Genomic DNA, 23758 nt, shown 5'->3' on the forward strand with positions numbered 1-23758 from the left:
AAAAAGGTCCTTTCACTGGATGTGAAATAGTCATGGTCTGATGGAGTTCACATCCAGTCAAAGGACCTTCAAACCTCCTTTTCAACTAATGATTCCTCCATTACGTTCTACAACTAATTTAGGAGTTGATTAGAACCTTCAAATGATAATCCATTCTACAAAACTAATTTACATATGTCTAGACTTGAGCAAGGGTAAAGAGTTTGCCCACAGGCGAAATTTCTATTGAGATGAATCACAACAATTGTAGGAAAGGGGTTGGGCACCCTATGGTATCTTGACCTTCGTCGCACCATAGACATTCAATACTTTTAAATAGTCAATTATAAACATACTTACATATATATTTGAAAACAAAAATAAAAATCACTAATCACGTTTTCTGTTGTCACTTCAATAGCATCGATGCAGTGATCAATGAACATATATTCTTTTGAAATTGAGACTTCCTTTTCACTCTCAATTGTACTTTTATTGAAGAAATAGAAAACGCGCGCGCGTGCTTTGTGCTGTCATAAAGCACGCGGAGGTTGGCAGAACACGAGAGAAGTGTTAGGAGAATCACGACGCGTAGCGGAGTGCTTCTGGACACTTCTCGATTGTTCTGCCAATCCGCAAGTGCTTTATGACTGCACACAGCACAGCACAGCAAGCAAGTTTTTTTTTTATTTCTCTTATAAAATACAATTACAATAAAAGATAGGAATGTTGCAACGGAAAATGCGCGCGCGTGCGATGTGCTCTCATAAAGCACGCGCTCCAAGCCAATCAGAGCGCGACATTCATTACAGTTATTTTATAAATGGTACTGGCCGCGTACGACCGCTCTCTAGCTTTCTATTTTAGCTTGTTATGCTGCATGGACAAGAGTTATAGAACTTTGAGGAACGTCTTTTTTGATTTGCTGCTTGATAAAGATGAAATGAAATTGAAAAACAGACATTCCCATCCACTACCTTTAACCGTTTTCTTCTCATAAAAGCCAAATTTTTAAAACGATTTCTAAGAATAACTGCGTCAAAGCAATTTTGAGAGTTATGTTAGACTTTGAACATTGAAACTGCTATTGGATGAGCGTGTAGGGAATAGGAATATATATAACTAAGATAGACTGAATCAACGTAAAAAAATGCATCTGAAACCCTTCGCATAAACATGCATAAATAAGAATATTGTCTATAATTTAATGTGGGAAAAAAATAATTAGATGTGCTGAGGCGTCGTATGGACTTCGGACTTGACGGCGATTAAATCCTTCTGCCCTTGGGTGTACGAATTACGCAAGAAAATGTTCTAGCCGAAGCATCAGGGGAGAGACCAGCCGGCCCCCAGACCATATCGGCTAATCCCTTGCATCTCTGCCACGCACGGAATCGGTTGAGAAAATAACATCAAAAAGGCTAGTCTATCTGGTGCATTGTTTTCACGGCTATTGTTATGCTGATTACGTATATTGAAGTGTGGTCCAGTGGGAAAAACTTGGGCATCGAAAATACTGAATCAAGCACGTCTAAGGAGGGTTAGTATTTGGATGGGTGGACTAAACATTATACCTACTCAAAAAAGCTTTTCGGCCTGAATTTTTTAAATCTATCAAGCAAAATTATCTATTAGCTGTGGAGAATCGAATTGAAGTTTCTTTAAGAAAATAAAATCTTCCAATCAATTGGAATTCGCTCTTATTCTGTGTCCCGCGAGGAAAGACAAGCACTATCAATTTGAACTCGCCCTTTTTAAGAGCCTATCAAGCGTACAGCATCTCTTCTTTATTTCATAGCCCTTAAAAAAAGGATGTCCTTTGCTTTCTTTTTGAAATGGTTTTCGTTGCCGACATAAGAAATCGGTGATGCAACCCAGGATCCTCGTAAAAAATCAATCAATCATCAAATAGAGAATATCTCTGTGAGAATAAACTCAAACTGACTAATCTTACGTTAATGTTAGCTATGACCACCAATAGATGTGAAAAAGTAGATCCTTGACCATAATCTCATGCTTTATATTTAGAATCCAGTGAAAGGACTTTTGAAGCTCCCAATAAACTGTTGAGCCATATTAAGTTTCCATTAAGTTTCTTTTGATCTGTTTCATATATTGTTTCTTTTGGTTATTGTCCATACATTCAAATGACCGTATTTAAAAGTATCCTTTTTTCGAACGTATTTAAAATCCTTAAATTTTGCACGCGACTAAATATGCTCTTAATAGCCTTTTTATTGGAAAAAAACCTAAATATCTAGATCTATTTTTTTAGAAAAAGTTAGTTTATCTAACTGATGAAGAAAAGAAAAAAAATAAATTGCAGTATCTTGGAAATATAGGTGTGTTAAATAGGCGTACAAGCGGCTTTCGGGTTCATAATTTTGCTGCTGTTCTTAAAACCATTTCGTTTACGATCAAAACAAAAAAAATTACATTATTGATCTGCATTTCTCTTGCTCTTTTAGAATTTGTTACTTTTCGCATCACGTCCAGTCCATGTTTTACAGATTTCGAGTCCAGTCCAGTTCAGTTCACTCCAGTTCAGTCCTTGTTTTACGGATTTTTCTCAGTCCAGTCCAGTCAATATTTTACAATATGCTGGACCACAGTCTACTGACTCAGAGGTCACTGAACTTACTATTTGTTAAAATTTGTGCAAATTCTTTCCAATTTTTTCAAGGCAATATCATATGCACACTAGTAGACCCTATCTATCTGCGCAGGTAGCCAGAGCTCCAAAGTCTTGGAAACTTTTGATTTGGAGCTAAAAGCTTAGGTGGAGAAATTAAAGATGTTCTTCGATGAGTGCGCGCTTACTCATTTAATTCATGCGAGCACAACAGGCAGTTTGACAATTTCTTTCGCGACTTCACATCCACTGCAAAACCGAATTTTCTTGGCCATATTCGATAAGGGAATAATGTTCAACATGAAATTTCCAGCTGCAATACTGCTATGTAGTATTTTCACACACCCCTGGGGTAGGCCTGTTCATATTTTTATCCACGACATTAAATTTATCCAATTGTTTATATTTTTAAAATTTTCTAATCTACAAAACATCACTATTCTTGTTTCATGATTTTCATTTATATATTTTTATGTAATAATCGTAATAACTGATATTTAAAATTAAAAATCTTGTGCGGGAGTCATTTATGACAAGGCGTTCCTGATCATTCTTTGACAAACCGAGTGTGGATTGGGACCAATACAGAGATCCTTTTGTGTTATTTTTTTCTTTTCATCGAAGCTTGTCTTTTTGCTCTGAATATTCTTCAAAAAAGAGAGATTTTGGACTACGTTATCGGAAAGAAGCATTTCTTTAACACCAGTGGATTAGAATGGTTCAACAATTCAACGTTTTGATGTGTTTTTCGTGTAAAAGAATTCAAGTTCATCAATTGAGTTTATCTTTAATTTGAAGCACTGGCCTATTTTTTTATTAAATTGAACTAAAGCAAATCTAAATCTGCACATTCCTGCAGTTTTAAAATGCAAAGTTCTAGCTGGAAACTAATTCTGATTACAAAACGAGGGGGCACGGAGAACTTTTGTATTAGCAAGTTCACCATTAGGTAACAAATTGAAAAATTCTAGTTCAACCCGAGTCAAAAATTTAGTCGATTTTCTTGGGAACTCTGCATTCTTTTCCAACGTAATAACGATATTTTTGTTTAGACCAGTTAGGCGATTCATGTCAGTGATGTTATTTTGATTCAAACTTATTTGTACTCAGTAGCAAGCAACTCACTTTGCTCACTTGGTGAACTTATATGTATATATCAGTAATACTGAAGAAAGGAAGAAAACAAAAAAAAATGTATCTATTCTAGATCTGTCACGGGCAATTAGAAGTTCAGAAAACTTTTGATTTATTATATATATCTTGATTGTTCTATATATGTTTTACGATAAGAGATGTTCAGAAATTTCTGAACGTTGAATGTCGTATATATATATATATTACGATAAGAGATGTTCAGAAATTTCTGAAAGTTGAATGTCGTATATATGTATTACGATAAGAGATGTTCAGAAATTTCTGAAAGTTGAATGTCGTATATATATATATTACGATATTAGATGTTCAGAAATTTCTCCTTTTTATAGTACGGATATAATTGTTTAGAAATTTTCTGAAAATATGTATTCCCACCCCATTCAGACCTCGAGTACTGTACATACAAACTATTTAGTATTCATCCAAGTCCAAATGGACCCAGTACCTGCTAGAATTCATTGCAAATATTCCGCCGCTTATTCCACCAATATGTATTTCGACCAACGACCCATTGAGGACTTTCCAAGCGCGCTTCGCTAACACACAACACATCTATTTTTCCGACTTTGCGTTGGGATAAGACATTGTAAGCCTTTTTTATCTTTTTACGTTTTTTATTTGTTTTCGTTCATTATTTCGTCAATTCTGGATCTTATCACTGTTGGTAAATTGAGTGGCAATGGCACACTTAAAGATACTGCTTCGCTAAAGTACGGAATAATGAAGCTTTTCGGATGCTTTCAGCGTGGTCCAGAATATCCTGATTGTTAAAAATATTCAATTCCGCTTGACTTATGGTTTGAATCTAAAACAAGAAGAAATATTAGAACTAAGTACTCTATTGTAATCTTAATGTAACTGACATCCCCCCCCCTTCCCATACCCTGCACTACCCCATGCACAGTGTTTTGAATACCAATTTTCATATTTACTTACCGCTAGGAATTTTTTCTCCTGTTGTCCTTGCTGGAAATGAGTGTCTTTACGAGTCAAGGAAGACTATGACCAACGTTTTTTAGTACTACGGTATCAATTTACGAATTTACCCAGACAAATGCATGAACACTGACAAAATGCTTCGTTTGCTCACTTGAAGCAATGTTTCAGAGCTTAACAACTATTAACTATTTAACACCCTTCCGTCTAACCATCGGTGATTTCACCTTCCCTATACGTGAGCCGGGAGTCCACTAACAAACGAGCGGTTGTCTGAGGGGCAACTAATGGATGTTGAATCTATTTTTCTACGACATGAAACCATAACACGAGAGATCAAAACAACCTCCAAGACTCTACAAGCCTTTACTAACGCAGCTATTACCGGAAGTGACGTCTATTGATAGCAAACTATTTGTGTCGTCGCCCTCCCCCTATTTGCACTGCGTTGGTGACTGTGTGTTTTCGATTGTTTTCTGGTAAACTTTAATGCTAATATATTTTACTTTGTAATATAAGGATACTTATAAGGTATTCTAACATCGTGACATCCCAGAACAGCATGTAATATTGATCCATTGCATCTTCACTGTATCAAAACAGACAGACAGTAAATAAAACATATATCAAGGTGCTATCAAATTCATTAATACTTAATTAATAATAAAAATAACATTGGAAAAGATGGAAAATTATCATTAATCGTAAACAACCAGATCTGTTTAATCTGCCGAAGCAGATAAATATTTAACAATGTCCGTATGTTTTCTATCTCCATTTACATAGTGAGGACAATGCATAATAATAGTGCTCATGCTGGATTCAAGTTATCACTTTTTTTGCGTGCGCATTTTTGGCCTTTGTATTCAGCCTTTCATATGGAAATAATTTATATTAAGTTCAGTTCAAGGTTACCATCTTTCTTACTAGCTACACATCGTTTTGTTAAAGTGCCTATCACCCTTCTGACAATATTCTCAGTATTGATTCTACATGGGGTAAGAAGTTGAATAACCCGAAAAAATTACATAGTTTGAGTGCGGCTTCTTGAAGTTATGAAGGTTTTTTCATGTCATATGCTAATGCTGTGACAAACAAAAACAAACAAACAAACAAACAAACAAAAAATAGGTGCTAACAGTCGTTCAGTCTCGCATCTTTTTCATTCAAGTATGTTTGGGCGACTCCCCATAAAAAAATTAAATGCTGCAGCAATATTTTCATCTTCACTGTTAGCTATTAATACATTTAGCTTTAAGTCCATGCCGCATTTCAAATTAAACATGCTTGTTTCATGACACGGATCTAAGCCTTTTCAAATGTCTGTATAGTAGAATTGCGAGAATTGACTGTAACAAGATGTATGTATATATGTGGATAAATACTGTGGAAAATACAAACCCGGCTGCAGTTGCGGCTAACTGTATGGCTTTGAAGGCAGTTGCATAATCCTTTGGGTCCATACACTGACACAATAGGGCAGCCTAGTAATAATAATACAATTAAAAAATTAGTCATCAGCGATGATGATGATGATGGAAATAATGATCATATCATTGCCGGCTATTAGGTGTTTAACTACTATCCAAATAAACATGTGCTGTCAAGCCAGACTTCTATTGGTCATTTTTCATCAACCCTGGGTTCCAGAGGCTCTCTCTCCAGAATGTCTCCTTCGTGTGCCCTACGATCTCAAGCCCAGTCTTACGGCTTTTTGGTTAGCGGCCTGCCATCACTGGTAAAGTAACGTGATGGAGGTTTATAACAAAACCTAAAACCTACAACTGAAAAGCACTGGAGCAAGATGGCCCCTTCTAGTGTCCAGGGCAATACGATGGAGCTGATTATTGTTGCACACGACACAGAAAATGACGTCAGCTTTAATCTAGCATTTGCTGTAATGACATTATACAACGTGGGTGTTCCGGTATTACTCGGGTAAAGGAGAGATTTGGAATGGGTCGCGGTAAAAAGCTGAAACGGAAACAGCTGAAAAAGCTGAAAAGCGCAGAAAAGCGCAGAAAAGCGCAGAACTTCTTATTATCATAGATAATAATCAGTAGACAAATATTATGAAAGATGATATAATATAAATGATGTCAAACTAAAAACTAAAAACTAAAATTGCAGAGATACAAGCCAATGGACCGACCAGTAAGGTCAATGTCACGCATTCTCTTTACCGAAAAATAAAATGTCTACATAGTATTAGAACATAAATAAAATTAAATAAAGTCCATGCACAGAGATTTCTTGTTAAGCCTTCTATCGTGCTGCTCAGATTTTGATCCTGGCAAGAATTAAGAGCTTCATTGCTGGACCGTTCGGTGAATGGTCAGCTTTGAAAATATTTTTTTGACACTGAACAGCCACTAAGAAGTCCAACTTCATATTGTGACGTTGATCAAGTTACTTTTTCTGGAAGACCAAGCACCTTTTCTTAGCAACGGACTGCTCATTGGTCAACATAACGTCGCTCGTCTACTGCGAAGACAGTTGTCAAGCTGCTTCTCGGACTGAGCTAGATTTATTGCTGTTGTTGTTGTTGTTTTTTGGCTTTCCTCGGCATAGTTTATAAAGGAAAAAAAATCAAAGCTCTTGCAGCTCTTTCATGATAACAAGAGTGATGAAAGTAATTCAAGTACAGAAATAGGTTGAATTTATGACATTTCTACACTTTTCAGCTCTTTCAGCTTTCCGCTGTTTCCGTTTCAGCTTTTTACCGCGACCCGATATGGAATGGAGGATTTATTGTGGAACTCCTCTCTGTTACGACCACCACGAACATCAGCATTGCACCTGGGCATTACGATGATGACAAGTCCCTGTGATGTATGCATCCAAGTGGGTCTGGGGACGTTATACCCATGTTTCCTCAATGTCTTCTGATATACATTATGGCTATTTAGACGCGATTGACGGAAAATAAGGCGTCTGACATAGTGTCATATGATCGGTACAAAATTTGTGTTCCTGTCTTTTTCTTAATTAAATAATATGCGTTTTCTTTGACTGAGAACACTGACTGTTACCAACTGCTGTTAGTTAAGTTACGCCTTCAGTAACACGCGAGCATGTTCGTAGGAAACGGCACTCGCGTCTACGCGAATTCTTACCTGCCAATATTGAAATGAACAAAATTGATTGACTGCGAGCTCACCTGTATGTATGCCTTCAGCTCCATACAGCATTCAACCATCTTCTTGAATATCTAATAAATAACGATTAATAACTATTTTAATAAGCAGTACACATCAGCAAATGGCTGATATGCGTAATTCATATACAAAATACTAATTAAATAGTAATGACAATAAAGATGTAGTTGTCACAATTTAAGCATTGTTATTTACTGAAGGCAACAATTAACTAAAACCTCTGGCCTGATTCAAGTCAGGTTACGGCAAATTCACTTCTTGAATTCCAATTCAGTGTAATAGCTTTTATGGAGATGGCAAAACAGAAGGAAATCCCTTGATTCAGTCGAGAGACCTAACACACTCTACTCACATGTTATTCAGACACCGCGAACCAAGTCTAACACCCCAGAGGTGAGAGGCAAGTGTACTACCTCTACAACACTCTACACACTTGTGTGTCTAACACACTCTACTCACATGTTATGCGTGCACAGACCGGGAACCAAGTCCAACACCCCAGAGGTGAGTGGCAAGTGTACTACCTCTACAACACTCTACACACTTGTGTGTCTAACACACTCTACTCACATGTTATGCGTGCACAGGCCGGGAACCAAGTCCAACACCCCAGAGGTGAAAGGCAAGTGCAAGTGTACTACCGCTACAACACTACACACGTCTGTCTACACATTTCTGTGTTTCTTTTTGAGGATCGCAGCTTTGCCATTACGAAATAACGAAATTACGATATAAATTGCCAATGTTGTGTTATTTAAATGCACCACTGCTTTATCAAACTGATGTAGTGCTAACTAAATAAACTTACTGACCTGAGTGTCCCAGACGGTCACTGGGATGGACGAATAAAACAGACACGATGAACATGCTCCAGCCTCAATGTAACATTTGAGGGCCGAGGAATAATTTTTGGAATCTGTAAAGAAAACATTAATAATAGGTTATATTTCTATAACATGACTGCAGGTAGGTAGTCTTCAGTCCATGTTGGACTTCCTTTTTTGAGGTTGTTTAATGTTGTTAAATCGTTTACTGAAATCTTTGTACTTTATTGATGAAATATAAAACACACGTGCATGTCAATGTACTGTCATCTAAACACTCTGGGAGCTGTAGAGCATAATCAAGCCTAAAGACACGAGGCGTAGCCCGGGGGGTACTCCCCTATATTTGCTATACGGGTATGTGCCGCCCTATAGGGTATGGTTTTTCAGCTTTTGGGTCTGGGGTAGGGTATCATTTTTTGACATTTAGTCTGGGATAGGGTATCATTTTAGTCTGGGATAGGGTTAGCGATTTGGCCATTTTTGTCTGACGAATAGGCTACGCTTTCTGCCGGCACAAAAACAATAACGTTAGTAAATATTTATTGCAATCTATTGAAAAACCGTCTTTTCCGTCTTTTAGTCTGGGATAGGGTGTACAATTCTTAGTTTTAGTCTGGGGTAGGGTACGTAAAATCAAAATTTTAGGTCTGGAATAGGGTCAGGGTTTTGAGGTCCTGGCGGCACACCCACCCCTACCCAAGTTGGGGTGGTAGTACCCCCCCCCCCCCTCCGGGAGGCGTAGCCGAGTTTATCTCTTGCTTTTCCATGTTCTGCAGCTCCCTAACCGTTTCTACCGCAGTACGGCATCAGCAGCCGTGTTACATTGCTTTTATCACAAATTTTTGAAAGATTTTTCGCGACACAAATATCTATCTATCAAATGACCGATTTTGGTCATCCAATATGGCACCTCCTATCAATCATTCATTCCATTTCTTAATTAATTCTAGGGTGTCCGAGCAGGATGTAGAGTAGCAAGGGTGTGCAACTACCTTACATATAACAGGAACTTACCAAGATATATATCACCCAATGTTTGTAGCCACACGGCATTGTATGGGTAGGCTATAACAGCATGTTTGGTAGTGTGCAGCATGGCATGGTCTATTTGCTCAAAATTCACGGTACTTCGGCTAAAGCAAAAGTTACAATTACTTTATAAATACGTATTAAAATGGCTATTAAAATTATCGTTGAAGTGCGACACGCGAGGTTTGATTTTCGCCAACTATGCCTTGACAAAAACCGTCAATCAAAGAAGCGCAATAATAACAATATCTCGGAAATTGTTTAGATGGAATTAAATATTTTAGAGGAATAGACGATTTAAATCTTCATTTCAGTCGACAATCTTCCTCAAGACATTTTTTTGCTGTTTCTTCTTTGATTCATTGAAGGTAGTTGAAATGGTAATCGGCTACCGAAACATCAATTCCAAATATAGCACATAGCAACCAACTTGAATAACTATTGTTCTGCAGTGACTAGCCTCTGTACCCTAATGCTTGTCAGATCGCTTTTGTTTCCAGGTGAGCACAAGGCTAGTAAGTGATATAGTTATTCATATTGGTCGCCATATAGTTTTCAATCAGTGTATATAAGGGAATGACACGTGGTCTGAAATGGGAAAATATTGCGGCCATTGAAGGTGGAAGTTAGTCAGCCTTGAACACTTTTGATTGACTTACTTTGTGACAGACGTTGGCCAAAGGTAACCATGTGAGCTGAAGATTTCTCTGGCATTCTCTTGCCCCTCCTGTAATAGTAACACCAATTTTACCTTTTTCGTTTTGGGTTTCAGAACAAAAATCAGGTACGGTTATTTTTTCGCTTCCTTGACTACGTTTAAGAATTAGTAATTTTTGATTTATGCATGAAGAACAACAAACACAAACACTTAACATATGAACACAAAGTACAAAAAACACCAAAAAAATAAAATAAAATAAAGAAAAACAATAACAAACAAACTTCAACACCAAAACCAACAAATAACAACAGATGTTATGGTGGTCGCAGAAAAATAAAAAAGCGCTCTAAGGCTAAGGGAGCATTTATTTCTTAGGAGGGGGAGGGAGAAGGAGGAATTGATTTGGGGGGGGGGGGGGTGCATCAAATATTTACAAGTGAAATAGGGGGTCACGGATTTTTTTCTGGTAACAACTGATGCTTGCCTTTGATAAATTGTGCAGCCTTACGAGACATGATACAACAACTGCTAAACAAGTCTCTTCCTGAAAAAGAAGAAAATGCTACATTTAAAATACAGTTTTAAAATCTTCAATTTCTTTGGATACCCTTAAAACCTCTGGCTTAACTCACAGACAGATTTGGAATTAAGGTTTTGTTACCATTATTAAAAGGGTTTCAATAAAAAATCATTTCGTCAAATCCACATTTTTTATTGTTATTTCTACTGATAATAAATGCAAGTCACTCTACTGTTCAAGATATTATGACAATCATAGCATGATACAAAGGCTGTTCCAAATAACATGTTTGACAATTTTATTGAACCGAAAATAGATCTATCAACATTTTTGTAATAATTAATTGTTGAATTAGGTAGGATACATGTAGTCGCATGTGGTATTCCATTATATTATTTTACTCATGATCACTCTCATAATTTTGATTGGGTGAAAACATAGATTCTTCTAAATAGCTCATGATGTCGAAAAGATTAATCTATTATGCAAAAAGAAAAAAAAAATTGCAGGTAATATATTCATCCTGTCAGGTTCACTCAAGGACAGACAGACAGACAGACTTACCTGGATGTGGTCAACAAAATCTAGAAAGCTTGATCTGAAGGTATCAAAAAATTAATAGGCAAAATTAACAACTGATAAGTAACACAAAAATATGTGTGTAGTGATAGATATCTACATTATTTGTAGCCCGGAAAAAAACCCCTCTGTGCTGATCTAAGTCTTGGCATTGCTATCTCACAGATCATGTTCGTGTTTTTGGAGTGGAGTGCAGGAGCTTACACAAATTATACTTCTGTGGACTAGGATACTAAAATTTATATAAAAGTTAATTGATAATGCATCATCTTTTTTTTTCACAATAAAACGAATGTGTCATACAGGCAAAAAGCATGCATATGCAGACTGGGAGTTATTCAATACTTACACACTCATACTGCTAGCCTCTCTCCTTATTGGGATTGTAGGTCTGCCATCTTGGGGTCTCTTGTGTTGTACAGTTGAGCTGAATATTCTGAGCACTAAGAGAGATCAGAACTGTCATTGTTGAATAGCATGATTTGTGTGTAGTGCTATCCCTCTTCAAACCATGTGTGATTTCTTTTGAGAATAAGATTCTTTGTAAAGGGAATGGGAAGTATTGAAAAGTGGGTAAATATCCATGTATCTTTTCTCAAAATACACGTAAAGAAAGAAATGATATTCTAAGGAATGACGCATGGTCTGGAGTGCGAAAACATTAGGTACAGGCCTAAATGATGCATTATCCTAAAGATAATAACAGAATGCAATCAAGTATGATTGAATGTCATTATTCTAACTGAAGCTCAATATTATTTTTTTCTACTTATTTTTTTTTCTTCCTTTCTCTATTTTATTAAAATCGTAAATAAATAATTGTCTGGATGTATGGTGTTGTTATTTAAGTTTATTTTTTAAAATAAAAATTGAATAACATAAAAAATAAAAATAAAAAAATAAATAAAAGAAGGCCCAAGCTAAAAAGGTTTATTTATTGGGGTGCAACCACATGACTGAATATCTTGTGTAATGAGATCTTGATATATCAAATAACAATGAAACAGCCACCAGGTTGGTTGATCTAACTAGAGAATATAATGAGAGATGCTTCGTTATCATTAACCAAGATGGCAGCTATGACATAACATGGACTCTAACAATAACATCATTATCTTCTGATTCGCGAAGGCAATAAGTCTTTTGAAAACATTGGAGTAAGAATAAGACTTTGATGAGAAAAGAGAATTTGAAGCATGGGTAAAGTATCTTGTGTGGGTGCTACTGCACCACATGAGTCAATCCCTTGACATAAGTAACAGTGAAATGGTCTCCATGTTCATAACAAGACATTCAAGCTAATGAGAAATGCTTTGTTATCTTCAGCCAACATGGAGCTATGATGTAACATGCACCTCAAGAATAGAATGTCAATCAAACATTATTACTGATCATAGTTTTCTTTTCTTTTTTATATATTAATATGTCTATTTTATTGTAAAGCTTGATATTGTATGTGATGCTTAATAAATTATTAATATTTTTATCATTATCATTATTATTTTTAACAAACCTCCATCCCATAGTAGGCGTATGTACTTGCGCCACTGCTGAGGCTTCATAACAGACAGACAAGCGGCTGCCAGCAAAGAACCAAGCTGGAACACAAAACAAAACAATAACATCAATCATCAATAATTATATCCCTTATTACTAACGAAGAGTGACTGCCGTTTACAGAAAGAATAGAAAAACATTTGATGGTTGGAACATATGTGCCAAATACACAAATGTTTTGACATTCCTATGTTTAGCATTTCATTTGACTATTTTTCTTGATTTTCTCTGTATTTCCAGTAAATGCATGTACTAAACTTTTATTTATTGCAAGTCAACTTCACCTGTCATGTGTGCCACAAATGATCTGGCTCTAATTTGTGTGCCATGCATGGATGACTACTTACATAAGACTAGATACTGGTTACATTCTGATTGAATTAGCACATTCTTTTGGCAAATATTTCTTTTGTTATTAGCTTGTTGCCTTAAAACCAGCTTGTCCAATGGATCTCATTACTGATCCTGGCTTTATGTATGCAAACAACTGATAGTAACACTTCATGTCATATCATAAACCCAATGTGAAGCCATGTTGATTTGATGGTAAACCTTATGTCAAAATTCAGCTTTCTATTACTAACTGTCCAACTAGTTTGTTAATACTAAATATAATGGACCTTTTGTCTTCAGGAGCTCAGGTTAAGTGAGTATGCCTGATGGGATTTTAATCCATAGCCAATATGGACTGTCAACAGTTCCTGTATTTTCTTGCTCTCTGTTACGTTTGGTGTTTGCTTTGTCAATTTTGCTGAGTGAGAAGTAGTAGATAGTCTATTATTCATGGGGGATGGTTGGGGGGTTAATGGGCTCCATCAAACAGTAATCAAATGAAAATACAGGGAGTGCTTGCAGTCCAATATAGGTAGAGGTAAGATAAAGTCAGAAGAGAGGCAAAACCTCTCTTCTACTCTCCCTGGATGGAATGCAGAAAGGTTTTCACATACAGTTCTATAATCTATAGTAGTGGATTCTTCTGTGTCCATCTTGAGGTCTGACAGGAAGGTCAGTTCTTTGCTGTTCAATAGATATACCACTGCAACTCTTTCCACGTGAGGTAAGATATCTAGTTCTATGGATAGAAACATTTTCAGTCTTGATTTACTCCTCTAAATATCTTCTTCCCTCCCTCCCTCATTCCTTCCTTTGTTTTTCCTTTGTTTTTCCTTTCTTTCTTTCTTTCTTTTTTCTTTCTTTCTACCTTTCTTCCTTCCAACTTAAATCAGGGTTTCATTACTTCACAATCTTATTTATTCACTCTCATTTTTTTCTTCAATCCTCCCTTTTTTCTCTCCTCATTTTGTTGGACTTTCAGCTGGGAGCTTGTGGTTTGAGTCCTAGATGGACCTAAATGTATTACTAAATAAACCCCATCAGTGACCCCCTCAGTACCTGCACCTCATACTAACAACCTCTCATTATCAGAAGTGCCTTTGACCATATGCACATGGAAAAGGCTCTTTATAACCCATAAATCATTATCAAATGAATAATTGTATGACAGGGACTTACGATTACTGGTTTGATGGATGTATGACTTGACTTGATTAACCAAGTCTTCTTTTCTAAGAAATGAAATTATAGTGCATTGAACAAATATATGTCAAGATTCTTAAAGTCACTATTATATTGAATCTGAGGATCTGTAACATTTTACTCACTTGCTTTTGTTTTTCTTTAAGTCGATAACTAGAAGCTCTTGGTTGATCGCCATTTTAACCCTTTCAATGGCTGACACTGGTCCGGTATTGGTTGCGCCTAACCTTCCAATGGCATATTGCAATAGGGCCATAGATACTTCATATTCCTAGAAAAATATTTTGTTGTTCGTTTGTCAAATTCCTTGCAACAACAAGTGCAGGAACAATATCAGTGCAACAAAGTCAGTCAATGTGTTGCCATGACATTAGTAAGGTAGCACAAAGTTTCCAAGTCACAAGATTATGGAATGTAATGGAAATGCCTCGCTAGTTGAGTTTTAACAGAACCCACTTTGACAAGATGAAAAATTGTGCAATTCTTCACTCATGACTATAAAGAGCTATAATCATGATATAACTGTATGAGCTAGTTCCTACTTAGGGGTTAGTGATACACCCAGAACACATGACTATTAAGGGTATAATGAGCTAGTTCCTACTACATAGGGTTAGTGATACACCCAGAACACATGACTATTAAGGGTATAATGAGCTAGTTCCTACTTAGGGGTTAGTGATACACCCAGAACACATGACTATTAAGGGTATAATGAGCTAGTTCCTACTTAGGGGTTAGTGATACACCCAGAACACATGACTATTAAGGGTATAATGAGCTAGTTCCTACTAAATAGGGTTAGTGATACACCCAGAACACATGACTATTAAGGGTATTATGAGCTAGTTCCTACTTAGGGGTTAGTGATACACCCAGAACACATGACTATTAAAGGTATAATGAGCTAGTTCCTACTAAATTAGGTTAGTGATACACCCAGAACACATGACTATTAAAGGTATAATGAGCTAGTTCCTACTAAATAGGGTTAGTGTTACACCCAGAACACATGACTATTAAGGGTATAATGAGCTAGTTCCTACTAAATAGGGTTAGTGATACACCCAGAACACATGACTATTAAAGGTATAATGAGCTAGTTGCTACTTAGGGGTTAGTGATACACCCACAACACATGAATAGGTAACCGGTCGTTTTGCTACCACGCACTTTCGCTACCATGAATATTAAGGGTATAATGAGCTAGTTCCTACTTGGGAGTTAGTTAGGGGTTAGCAATGCTTAGTTACATACAACATGCAGCTGTAAAGAGTTTTCCATAGCCATTACTACATCTTGATACCACTACTAACATTATCCTTTCACATGCTTTCAGTATAGTACTGAGTTCGACCCCTTTGACCTGCGCTGTAGTACTGAGTTTGACCCCTTTGACCTGCGCCACTGCTGTACTTTGGGGTGGTGATTAGTGATGACAAGTTTTTGTAGTTCCTTTTGTTCGCCTAACTAACACCATTATCTTGTGTGATGAAAGTACCTTTCAAACCTTTTTCTTTCTGTATATATAATCATATTGAAATTCATCCTGAATTGTGATTGAATGTGAGGCTGGATGGGCAAAAATGTATTGTTCCAGCCAATACGGCTGCAGCATGAAAATGATCATGAAGAGGATTCTTGTATGAGTGGTATCAAGAATGAATATGGGAAATAATAATAATAATAAATAATAATATCAAATCATAGTTATATAGTGCATCCTAAATGAGGAATGTTTCATGAAGTTAATGCTTCATGCTTTACCTTCACTCTATGATATTAGTCATTATGTATAACTGTTATGGTCTGATGCCCACTACATATAACTAAGTACCTTTTTTGAAGCACACTGCATGGCTTTGGAAAACATGATGTGTAATATTTCTTGTAGAAGAGGGTCTTGGATGTCATCAATGTACGCCTTGTATGTCATGCACGTCAAATTCTGAAAAATCATGACGGTTTTACAGCAGGTTTTTTAAACAAATTTTGCAGCACACCCTAACATTTTTGTGTTTCCATGGAAACCTGTTGTACTAATGAGGTGGTTGGTTGGTGTGTTACCTCTAAGTGAACCCTTCTTGACGGCTGAATCTTGTGCAATTCCTCAACAATACTGTTGATCTCTTCTGGGTCAAAACTCAACCGGAGATTTTGCTGTAGGTAGCCACACTTTAGATCCTTGTCATCTGTATCAAACAGTTCCAAAAATAACAGACCCTTTCAGCATGGGCATAGTGTTTTCCCATTCAGACCACGTCATTCCCTAGAGTATCCTTTGGTTTGTTTAATATTGAGAACACACATGGATATGAATACAACTCAAGTTTAGAAATAATCTAATTCTCAAGGGAATGAGATAACAATAATGAAATCATAATAAATAATAACACATGGTCTGAATAGGGAAAATATTATCCACAAGCTGAAAGGGTCTATTAACAACATGACCAACACAGCCCCTAACATCTGGAAACACTAGCTTTTGCTTTAGATTCATGCACCAGATGAAGTAGGTTTTGTTTGAAATCAAAACCATATCCCTCCATCAAAGTGGAAATGTCATGGAAAAGAAAAGATTGATGTTCACCAATTGTAATGCAAATGGTACGATTCCTTGCATGCTATATGGAGCCTTTCACTAGTGATATATTTCTGGGTTAGTACAACTGCTAACGAAAACTGCTGATTAAAATAAAACTGAATTTGGTCAAAAAGCATGACATGAAGATAACTAAGGCCATAATTAAATATAAAATTTCAACTACAAACTTAAGTTTTAACTAAGAACCATACCACTTCTAAACATTGGGTAAGTATTGACTGAACTGTACTTCACTGGATTCACTTCCATCTTCTTATCAACTTGGTCATTATCAGCCTATTTCAAATAATATTTTACGAAGAGTATAATAAAAAATTGAGCTTTATGACTTTGAAATGCTTCTCTTTAAGAGCATAAAATAATACAATTTGCTGTTGCAACAAAATTGTGTTTAATTGGTGGAAGTCAATCATGACAAGTAATTACCTTGACTTTGTCAAAGGAATTTGTTTTAAACACATGTGCCTAAGAAGTGGCAGCATGAGATGCCTTGACTGACATCCACTAACACCTACTTTGTTGTTGTAACAACAAATTGTCTCAATGTGCAGTCTCAGAAATTATCAATACCCACCCCCTCCCCCTCCCCCTCCCCCTCCCCGATGGAGGAATTTGGAATTTCAGAGGGATGGGGTTCAGAGAAAGAACAAAATTACAGTTTGTGTCAGTTTGCATGTAATTAAATGGGAAATTCCAGGGGTAGGGGTGGGGTCTTAATAAAATCCCCCATGTGGGTAGGATATTAATTCTGGAATGACACAATATCCATCACAATAAGCCTTTTCATAGTTTAAGAATCGATTCCACTGCGCAAGCGATTTTATCCCGAATTCACCTTCTTTTGTTTAATTAAGAAAAAAAATCACATGCGCAGTAGAATTGATTCTTAAACTATGAAAAGGCTTATTTGAGTTGGATTGATTGGGATTTATGATTTCGGAATTTTTAGATGACAGCCTATTATTGAAAAACACCAGGTACTTCAGCTTTTAATTGAGTGTGCATGGGCTGAAATCAAATGTTCAATGTAACTGGATTGGTAAATAACTTGCTTACCTTAAAATCACCAAGAAATATTTTAGCTTCAGAGTTTTGTGCTACTTTGAATCCATCTTCAAAACAGCTACACAACAAACTAAAATAATAAAGTACAGATTTTTAAAATCAACTCTCATCAGTGTTTAGGTCCCTCATTGAAGGTTTTTGTTATCTTGGTAACCAAATAAAGTATATCAGGTGCAGATGATGTAAGGAGGGGCTGATGGATTTCAGCTGATGGGGTAATCTTTTATGACCAAAATATCCAGAATTCCAGTAATATCATTTCTGGAAACCATATTCTGACCTTATTCTATATCAGTTTTGTTGGGATCATGTGCCCCTAGACCTTCTTTGGTTTTATTTTGCATTGTCGGGGTTGTGAATTATCAAGGGTGTATTCACACTAGGCCGACAAAATTTGTTCAGCCCAAAATTGCTACCAATGTTTGTGCCAAGCAAAAATCTAGAATAATAAGATTATAATAATTTGTCGAAGTGCAAATGCCCATCTTTTTTTTTTTGTCTTTGAACACCTATGAAAAATAAGTTATAAAAACAGTATGTTTTGATGCTTGTCCCAGATTTGGAGGCCTCAGTCTAGACAACAGCTTTAACTTTGAATTTTTTATTTGGTTGACTGAGACAAATATTGGCTCAATGCAAAAAAAAAAAACAACACTTTTCTCAGCAGGATGATGGCAGAATTTTTAGTTAAACAAACAAAAATTGGTCTACAGGTATATTGTCTATTGCTGAATTTATATGACCCCCCCCCCCCCCCCCTTTCTCAGATTCCAGGATCTGTCCCTACTAATTGAAAGTAAGCTTTCAATAACTGGGCTCAGATTTCCTTACTTACCAAACAAATGACTTCAAAATCTGAAATATTGAATCCTTGTCCAGGGATTGCTTGAATGTGTTGGAATCCTTAATTTGTAACGTCTGTACACATAACTGGTAATGGAAGAAAAAATATATTGAAAAAGAAATCAAGAGTAAATCTTACTAGAAGTCTGTAATTCAATGGATCTACATTCTCTTGAGATTAATATTCTTTTTTTTTGAGTCGTATCCATATTTATGATTGTGTCTCCTAATGCTCAACAATTAAACAAAGAAATGATAATCTAGAGAATGATAAGTGGTCTTTAATGGGATAACAGTGGTTTAATAGGTCTATTCCTCATGATCTCACACCCTTATTTCAGCTTCTCTCTCAACATTGAATGACCTTAAAACACAGCACTAATGTAGAAAAGGGACACTTTGTACTTTATGGAAGACTAGCTACAAGTACCAGGGTCTGAAAGGATATTCCCAGGAGCAAGGAATAGATAAATTATAGCACAGTGTCTGGGAAACTAGAAAAAAAATCTTATGTTATTTGGGATATTGGCAAGGGCCATGACTCGGAATTGCTGCAGAATTAAATATCCGGAATGTGGGATTTTGCTTTGTGATTTACGGGAAATACCATGAAAACATTAATAAATAAAAACAAAATCATGCTCTTTAAATATGCTGAATGTGGGCAAGATGTTATGGGCCACAGGATTTTGGGGGAAAATAGGGAGTGATTAGGGATCAGGACCCCCCTTACAGACCCTGAAGTACCAGTATGTTGAAGGAACTACACTCAATTAGAACATTACCTTTACTTAACATTTCCTTAAGGTCAACAATAATAGTTCCTATGATGTCCAATAACAACACTTACTGACAAGATGCATTCAAGGTGTTCTTTGGTGCTTGTCTTTAAGCCACTCCAAAAATCAGAGTCAGTCAGTTGACCCTCTAGAACTAGTCTTATAATATTACAGGCTTCAATCTGCTGCTGCAGGCTGCCAGAGTGTTCTTTTTCCAGTGATTTTCTGTAATCCATGGGAAGTTCTTGTTGTATGTTATCAGTGATGAGAAGCTGCAAGAGGTCCTTCAAATGAAGATAGGAAAATCTTACACTAGCTATATTAAAACGGGCAACTATTTAACATTAAAGAATAATATAATAATGCTGCAATACTAGTAGTACTACTTAATTTAAACTGTATATTGATGATGATGATGATGATGATTATGATTGCAGATTCTCATAATTATAATACTGTACTACTAAAAAAGATAAACAATGATAATGAAAATAATTATAATTATAATAACAATGGACATTTTAGTGATTTTAATGATAGCAATATAATAATGAAAATGATAGCAAACATTCAAGATACTGTACATACAGTATAATAGCAAAAATTAAGGAAAGTAAAGATATATAATAGTGCAAGGGCTCAGGATTGTCATGACACCATTACTAACGAGCTACTGAGATAAAATTAATGAAAAAATAATTTATAAAGAAAAAAGATAATGGAGTCATGATGACCTTTGCTCTATTAAAGGTTAGTATTGATTGAACTAAAACTCAGTTTTAAATAAGAACAGAAAAGAAAAAGAAAGGTAGATGAAAATATAATCTCAAAAGTTCTAAAAAACTCATAAGATGAAACAGTTACTGTATTGTGAACAATCCGCACCGTACGGTAAGGTGTCGGTAAGTGGTCAGGAAGTGGTCGGGAAGGTGTTGGTAAGTGGTTGGTGAGTGGTTGGCCAACCACTTACCGACACCTTACAGTACGGTGTGGATTGTTCACAATAGTCAAAAGAAACAATACTCCATTTTACAGTTCCGTTGAGTGGCCAAAAATAAAAAAGTATAGCTTTGCTGTGTGTGGAAACTCCTGCCTTGGAATGTAGTATATTATCTAATCAGTGGTCACTGCTCAGATTCCCACAATGGAGTATTATTATGTATTAACCACAAACACTTGCTGCAATATACTAACAAGGAATGCACTTGCAATGGGCTCCCTGTGCATTTATTATCCCAACTATTTTAATTACATTCTCAACCCTGTAAAAACCTTTGATTATCCACCTTAAAGGATGAGGATTTATAATGCTGCACTTGTTCCAGCAAAGAATTACTGTGTTGTCTCTCTTCAGACATGGTGTCTGTTGTACTGTCTGTTGTATTGTCCAATAAACCAGAACAAGACATGTAATAGCCATGTAACATATCTTCTTGGACTGTATAACACGATGACCTGCAACACTATAGGAAATAAATAACACATGTCATTAATACACTGTAAATCTCTATCAGCTCCTTTGTGTTTGTTGTGATACAACAGCATGAGATGAGTGGCAAACCAACACTACAGAAGACAAGAGAATACAAGACAAGACAATAGTACAATATTTATTTAGTACTAACATTACAAAGTGTGTTAAAACTCTGTAGCTTATTGTGTTTGATGTGACACAAGACATGCAGTGAGATGACACAACACAAGACATGACAGGAGACAACACAGCAAGGAAGGTACATATACCCAGAAATTATTAATACAATAAAAGCTTTTAAAACCTGACAACTATAATTGTTTTGTGTGAAACAACAAGACAATAAGATGACAATTGCATAAGAAAACAGGAGAGAAGACAAAACGAGATAAGGTGACACAGTTTTATGTATCTAAGAAATTATTAATACTACAAAAACTGAACTCTACTGATAGCTGTTTGTATTTTATTTTATTGCAATTCCCAATCACAATTCACCAACTAGAACTTCATCAAAAAGGAAAAATTGAGTTTTGGTGGACGTCAATCAAAGGGTTTTTTGAAAAATGTCTAAGGATTTCTGACATTGAATTTGAAATGCTTGACTGTAATTAGCCAGTGGTATTGAATTAACTTACTGATCTTGAAGACACTCAAATCAAAGTCAATAGCTATGTTTGACATTTGGAACTGGAATCCTGTGACATTTTTTGAGAAAATATATCCTGAGCAAGAAATTCACAGCAACATGAAGCATGAGTAATGGCAAAGAATAGTGATTGCACGTTTGCATGTTTTCACATTTGCAGGACTGGTGTATGTTATTTCACATGTCATTTAGTATTAATTGCATCAGTGCTGCAGTAGAGACCAATTGAAATGATAGAAACTTTTTTGATTGACATCCATCAAAACTCTATTTTTTGTTTGTGCTGCTGGACATTGTGAATAGGAATCAGAGTGACTGGACAAGACAGGACGAAAAAGGACAAGATGACATGACACAATATGACGCAACACAAGATAACTTTTAACACAGCACGAGACAAGCTAAGATGAATCAAGACTAGACACTTGAGACAAGACTAAAATCGAATCTAACCTCACTTTTTTTTTAATTTTGAGGAATCAATTCCCCAAGTAGGACAAGCCACAGAAAAAGCTTGACTACCATACCAGATGTCTATAACATTATTTTAAAATGATTACCTTAGCTTCCTTGCAGTGCTGGAAAAGTTTGGCAGCTTTTTCGAATTTTTCTTGGTAAAAATATAAAGTCCCCAGATCAAATGACACCTGAAATGAAAGCAACAGAGTGTGTTACAACTACGTTTCTGAATGAAAGCAGGCAATAAATCTAATATGTGACGACTGTAATTTAAAAACCAACGTGAAAAATAATGTTTTGAACTGAGAATGAAAGAATGAGTTCAAGTGGTATTGAAATTAGCATTTTCTCGATCCAATGAAAACCTTTAGCATTTTTGGTTTAAGGATAAAACAGCTTATCTATAGGCAACTTTATAACAAAATATTATATTTTGTAGTTCCAGAAAATATCCATACCCCACCCCATGGAGGAAATTGGAAATTCTGGAAGGGAGGGGGTTCAGAGAAAGAACAAAATTACAGAGTTTGTATGGAAGGAAATTGGAAGTTTGTGGTGGGAGGGTTGTCCTTTTAAATATTATTACTTCCATGGAGAAAGTATGGATATTTTCTGCAACTACACATTTAAAGTTTGTTCGTCCATCTTCCAACCATTCCGCATCTGTGTTTTACTAACTGACACAGGTGCCTTGTTTGTAGTGTCATGTGCTATGTTTTGCTGGCTTCATTAGGCAAGTGTTTGTTCTCCTCCCCCCACCCCCACCCCCTAGGTTTTTGCCTCCTTCATGTTGTCACTGTATTCATGCCAAATGTGCTTGAATTGTACATGTTGTGATGCGTGTATTTCAACTTTAGTCATATCTGCTCTAGGATTTTAAACTGTGAGTAAAGTGATGTTAAAACAGTTGTCATGAATGGAATTTAACTGCATTACAGTTGATATTTGGGGGGCTTTCATTCATTAGCACATGGGGAGTGGGGGTCGGCAAAATTGTACTGGGGGTTATGGGGGGGGGGGGGGGTGGGTTGGTTTTAGTTTGTAAAGTTTTCCATGTGATTTTTCCCACCCTCCCCTTTACGCTAATAAATAAAAAACCCCTTACAAAAGAAAAAGTTTCAAAATTACCTAAAGATGTAAAACAAAAAAAAACAAAAAATTGCAAGAAAACAAAAAATCAAATTAAAAAAATGCATCTATCAAATTATTGGCCATCTTCTCATTCTTTGTCATTAGGGTGACTGAATTACTACATGTTTGCCAGTGACATGGTTTTCCACTCATATGAAAATCACTCCACTTGACTGATGAA

At 36.1% G+C, this 23758-nt stretch overlaps 1 protein-coding gene across 1 annotated transcript in view; it reads right to left on the reverse strand.

Annotated features, from left to right (window-relative positions):
* Positions 1-4026: 4026 nt before the first annotated feature.
* LOC116294367 (integrator complex subunit 8) overlaps positions 4027-23758 on the reverse strand; it is a 28804-nt gene continuing 9072 nt past the window's right edge. Inside the window, exons 9-31 of the mRNA XM_089034613.1 lie at positions 22548-22634; positions 21151-21327; positions 19936-20148; positions 19078-19172; positions 18234-18312; positions 17369-17453; positions 16637-16761; positions 16407-16517; positions 14695-14840; positions 14546-14598; positions 13981-14105; positions 12990-13074; positions 11826-11919; positions 11462-11495; positions 10862-10921; positions 10376-10443; positions 9702-9820; positions 8673-8776; positions 7863-7913; positions 6104-6186; positions 5227-5291; positions 4703-4746; positions 4027-4571 (exon numbers count right to left, since the gene is read on the reverse strand). Of these exons, the coding sequence (XP_088890739.1) occupies positions 4455-4571; positions 4703-4746; positions 5227-5291; positions 6104-6186; positions 7863-7913; positions 8673-8776; positions 9702-9820; positions 10376-10443; positions 10862-10921; positions 11462-11495; positions 11826-11919; positions 12990-13074; positions 13981-14105; positions 14546-14598; positions 14695-14840; positions 16407-16517; positions 16637-16761; positions 17369-17453; positions 18234-18312; positions 19078-19172; positions 19936-20148; positions 21151-21327; positions 22548-22634 (2220 nt within the window). The 3' untranslated portion in view covers positions 4027-4454. The remainder of the gene's footprint in view (positions 4572-4702; positions 4747-5226; positions 5292-6103; positions 6187-7862; positions 7914-8672; positions 8777-9701; positions 9821-10375; positions 10444-10861; positions 10922-11461; positions 11496-11825; positions 11920-12989; positions 13075-13980; positions 14106-14545; positions 14599-14694; positions 14841-16406; positions 16518-16636; positions 16762-17368; positions 17454-18233; positions 18313-19077; positions 19173-19935; positions 20149-21150; positions 21328-22547; positions 22635-23758) is intronic.

This window comes from Actinia tenebrosa, unplaced genomic scaffold, assembly GCF_029948245.1.
Source record: "Actinia tenebrosa isolate PJP-AT-01 unplaced genomic scaffold, QUT_ActTen_1.0 PGA_scaffold2__45_contigs__length_23673736, whole genome shotgun sequence".
NCBI lineage: Eukaryota > Metazoa > Cnidaria > Anthozoa > Actiniaria > Actiniidae > Actinia > Actinia tenebrosa.